This window comes from Oncorhynchus keta, chromosome 18 (assembly GCF_023373465.1).
Source record: "Oncorhynchus keta strain PuntledgeMale-10-30-2019 chromosome 18, Oket_V2, whole genome shotgun sequence".
Lineage (NCBI taxonomy): Eukaryota > Metazoa > Chordata > Actinopteri > Salmoniformes > Salmonidae > Oncorhynchus > Oncorhynchus keta.
In genome coordinates this window covers 47,249,759-47,253,394 of record NC_068438.1, presented here as the reverse complement: position 1 = coordinate 47,253,394, position 3,636 = coordinate 47,249,759, and the positions used below count along the sequence as shown (strand labels likewise).

General features: G+C 46.8%; 1 protein-coding gene across 1 annotated transcript; it reads left to right on the top strand.

The window, feature by feature from the left end:
* Positions 1–219: 219 nt before the first annotated feature.
* Positions 220–2,319, top strand: srprb (SRP receptor subunit beta). Its single transcript, XM_035761290.2, has 7 exons — positions 220–434; positions 808–902; positions 997–1,074; positions 1,209–1,291; positions 1,428–1,564; positions 1,656–1,710; positions 1,816–2,319. The coding sequence occupies exons 1-7, from the start codon at positions 293–295 to the stop codon at positions 2,024–2,026; spliced, it is 801 nt and encodes a 266-aa protein (XP_035617183.1). The 5' UTR covers positions 220–292; the 3' UTR covers positions 2,027–2,319.
* Positions 2,320–3,636: the final 1,317 nt, after the last annotated feature.

Genomic DNA, 3,636 nt, shown 5'->3' with positions numbered 1-3,636 from the left:
ATTGGTGCGTCCTAGCATATATTAGCATATTTCCTTTGTGAAGTGCGCATGTGCAATAACTCAATTCACATTTTCACTTATTCTAAACAACGCCATTAAAATAAAAAAATAAAACATCAATCTCTTTCCGTCTTCTCCCACTGCCGACCACTGGGATCCTCTCACTACCATATTTGGTAGTGAGTGGAAACGCTAACCGGATTCTTCACATTTATACATCCGGTTATATATCTGACTCGTTGTTCTGACTGTCTGTACTCAGCAGCTGGTGAAGTTAAGTTAAAGCTCAAATATGGAGGACAACATAGACGTGGAAGCTGGAGAAAATCCATTTCAACCTTATTTAGACGCTCTACGGAAGGAGTTAGAACACCAAGATCCCATATTTATTATCGGAATTATAATTTCTTTGGCTGTTGTTGTCATCAGTTTTGGTAAGCTAACTACTGTAATCTACTTCCAGTTCACGTTAGCTAGCCTCACATCCTCAGGAACAGAGTGAATGTAAATCCGTATGAGTTGTCACTAGCCTGGCTTCAGCCTGCTGGCTTTCTGTGCTGTGAGATTTTTTGTTGTCTTTTATCAAGACAAAAAAAAAGCCTGCTAGCTAATGTTAGCAATCTAAAATGAACTAGCTGGGTAAATTAGCTTGCTAGTTACCAACAGCTGTCACCAGCATAGTAGCAATCTATCTATCTAACGTTACTGTACTACGCTGTTTATCAGGTGCTCCTCTGTTCCATGTTGTTAACTTTGTATGATAGCTAAAAACCAAACTGAAACATCTATGGTTGGTTTACATTTTAGTGTTGTTGAAGTACTTCCTGAGAAGCAAAACTGTCCAAAGTGCTGTGCTGCTGGTTGGTCTCTGCGATTCTGGAAAGACCCTCCTCTTTAGTCGAGTGAGTGCATCATCAGTATAACATCTAGCCTATTCCAACTATTTACCTTTACAGATGGCAGAAGTTGTACGGCACTGACGATCTTTATTTCCAGTTGTTGTCAGGAAGGTTCAAGAAGACCCAGACCTCCATCACAGACAACAGTGCCCCCTACAAAGCCAAGAACGAGAAGGTAAGGAGGCATCTATGGTAAGGTGGTGAGGGAGTAGGATCTGAAGCGATTATTTTTAAATTCTATGACAAATGTATTTGTCAACTGTCAAACACCGGCTTGTCTGTCCCCTTGTCCTTCTTCACTGTGTGCAGGGCAGCAGCTGGACCCTGATCGACCTCCCTGGACATGACAGTCTTCGTCCGCAGTATGTGGAGAAGTTCAAGTCAGCAGCCAGGCGAGTAAAGATAAGGGTGTTTGTATTCAGGGAAGGTCTATAATATTGAAAAGCACTGTGGTTGACCTAAGAACAAGATTCTTAAAGACACCATTTAAACACCCTTTCTTTTATTATCTCCTCTCTCTAACTGCAGGGCCATAGTCTTTGTGGTGGACAGTGCCATCTTCCAGAAGGAAGTGAGAGACGTGGCTGAGTTCCTGTACTTCCTGTTGACTGACAGTGCAGTGTCCAGGAATGTACCCTCTCTGATAGTGGCCTGCAACAAGCAAGGTGATGTGACACCCTTTTCAACCTTCCCACTCCCTCCACAAATACCTCCCCATCATGATGTTAATGCTTGCTAATGATATTTTCCCTGTAGATATCACCATGGCAAAATCTGCTAAGCTGATTCAGCAGCAGCTGGAGAAAGAGATGTAAGTAGTCCTCATGTTACCAACCACGACATAGAAAGGGTGTGAATCTACAGAATGGACTGGATTGAAATGAAATTGATCCCAACCTTTTATCGTTTCCCTCAGGAACACATTGAGAGTGACACGGTCTGCGGCTCTGGGCACCCAGGACGGGTCAGCAGGGTCCAGCGTGCACCTGGGGAAGAAGGGCAAGGACTTCGAGTTCAGCCAGCTGCCCATGAAGGTGGAGTTCCTGGAGTGCAGTGCCCGCGGCAGCAAAGGGGAGAGCGGGCAGGCAGACATCGGCAGCCTCGAGAAGAGCCTGGCCAACCTGTGAGATGGCTGGGTCTTGTTATTGACCATCTGGTTCCCATATAGGTCACTACTTTGGCTAAGAGCCCTTTGCTCTTAGGTGCGTTATTGTGAACAGGCTTTCTTAGGATATTTTCCTGAGGACTCTCAGCATATCAGGTGTGTCTCAACAGTCTCTCAAGACTCCAGACTCGAATCACTATACTATGATGAAGTGAATAACTTCTTGTGCTGACATCACAAGGTCATGTGATGTAGTGAATGCCAATTTCCCCCCAAAATGTCTGATAATGAAAATAAAGTGTTTACTTGTCTCCAGCAGGTGTTGCTATACGTTTCAGTGTTTCCACTATATTCCCCTACATTTTTGCCCCCCCCCAGAGCCAAAATCTGTCTGTCTAGAGCCAGACAGATTAGGGCTCTGGTCAGCCAGACAGATTAGGGCTCTGGTCAGCCAGGCAGTAGACAGACAGATTAGGGCTCTGGTCAGTCAGACAGTAGACAGACAGATTAGGGCTCTGGTCAGCCAGACAGGGTAGGGCTCTGGTCAGTCAGACAGTAGACAGACAGGTTATGGCTCTGGTCAGTCAGACAGTAGACAGACAGATTAGGGCTCTGGTCAGTCAGACAGTAGACAGATTAGGGCTCTGGTCAGTCAGACAGTAGACAGACAGATTAGGGCTCTGGTCATCCAGACAGTAGACAGACAGATTAGGGCTCTGGTCAGCCAGACAGGGTAGGGCTCTGATCAGTCAGACAGTAGACAGACAGATTAGGGCTCTGGTCAGTCAGACAGTAGACAGACAGATTAGGGCTCTGGTCAGCCAGACAGTAGACAGACAGGGTAGGGCTCTGGTCAGCCAGACAGGGTAGGGCTCTGATCAGTCAGACAGTAGACAGACAGATTAGGGCTCTGGTCAGTCAGACAGTAGACAGACAGATTAGGGCTCTGGTCAGTCAGACAGTAGACAGACAGATTAGGGTTCTGGTCAGTCAGACAGTAGACAGACAGATTAGGGCTCTGGTCAGTCAGACAGTAGACAGACAGATTAGGGCTCTGGTCAGTCAGACAGTAGACAGACAGATTAGGGTTCTGGTCAGTCAGACAGTAGACAGACAGATTAGGGCTCTGGTCAGCCAGACAGTAGACAGACAGATTAGGGCTCTGGTCAGTCAGACAGTAGACAGACAGATTAGGGCTCTGGTCATCCAGACAGTAGACAGACAGGTTAGGGCTCTGGTCAGTCAGACAGTAGACAGACAGATTAGGGCTCTGGTCAGTCAGACAGTAGACAGACAGGTTAGGGCTCTGGTCAGTCAGACAGTAGACAGACAGATTAGGGCTTTGGTCAGTCAGACAGTAGACAGACAGATTAGGGCTCTGGTCAGCCAGACAGTAGACAGACAGATTAGGGCTCTGGTTAGTCAGACAGTAGACAGACAGATTAGGGCTCTGGTTAGTCAGACAGTAGACAGACAGATTAGGGCTCTGGTCATCCAGACAGTAGACAGACAGGTTAGGGCTCTGGTCAGTCAGACAGTAGACTGACAGGTTAGGGCTCTGGTCAGTCAGACAGTAGACAGACAGATTAGGGCTCTGGTCAGTCAGACAGTAGACAGACAGGGTAGGGCTCT

Bases quoted from the DNA above. Each gene is read 5' to 3' on its own strand.
- srprb (XM_035761290.2), top strand. From the start codon at position 293: ATGGAGGACAACATAGACGTGGAAGCTGGAGAAAATCCATTTCAACCT. The intron at 435-807 runs GTAAGCTAACTA...TTTACATTTTAG, and splicing joins TGTTGTTGTCATCAGTTTTG to TGTTGTTGAAGTACTTCCTG. The intron at 1,075-1,208 runs GTAAGGAGGCAT...CACTGTGTGCAG, and splicing joins ACAAAGCCAAGAACGAGAAG to GGCAGCAGCTGGACCCTGAT.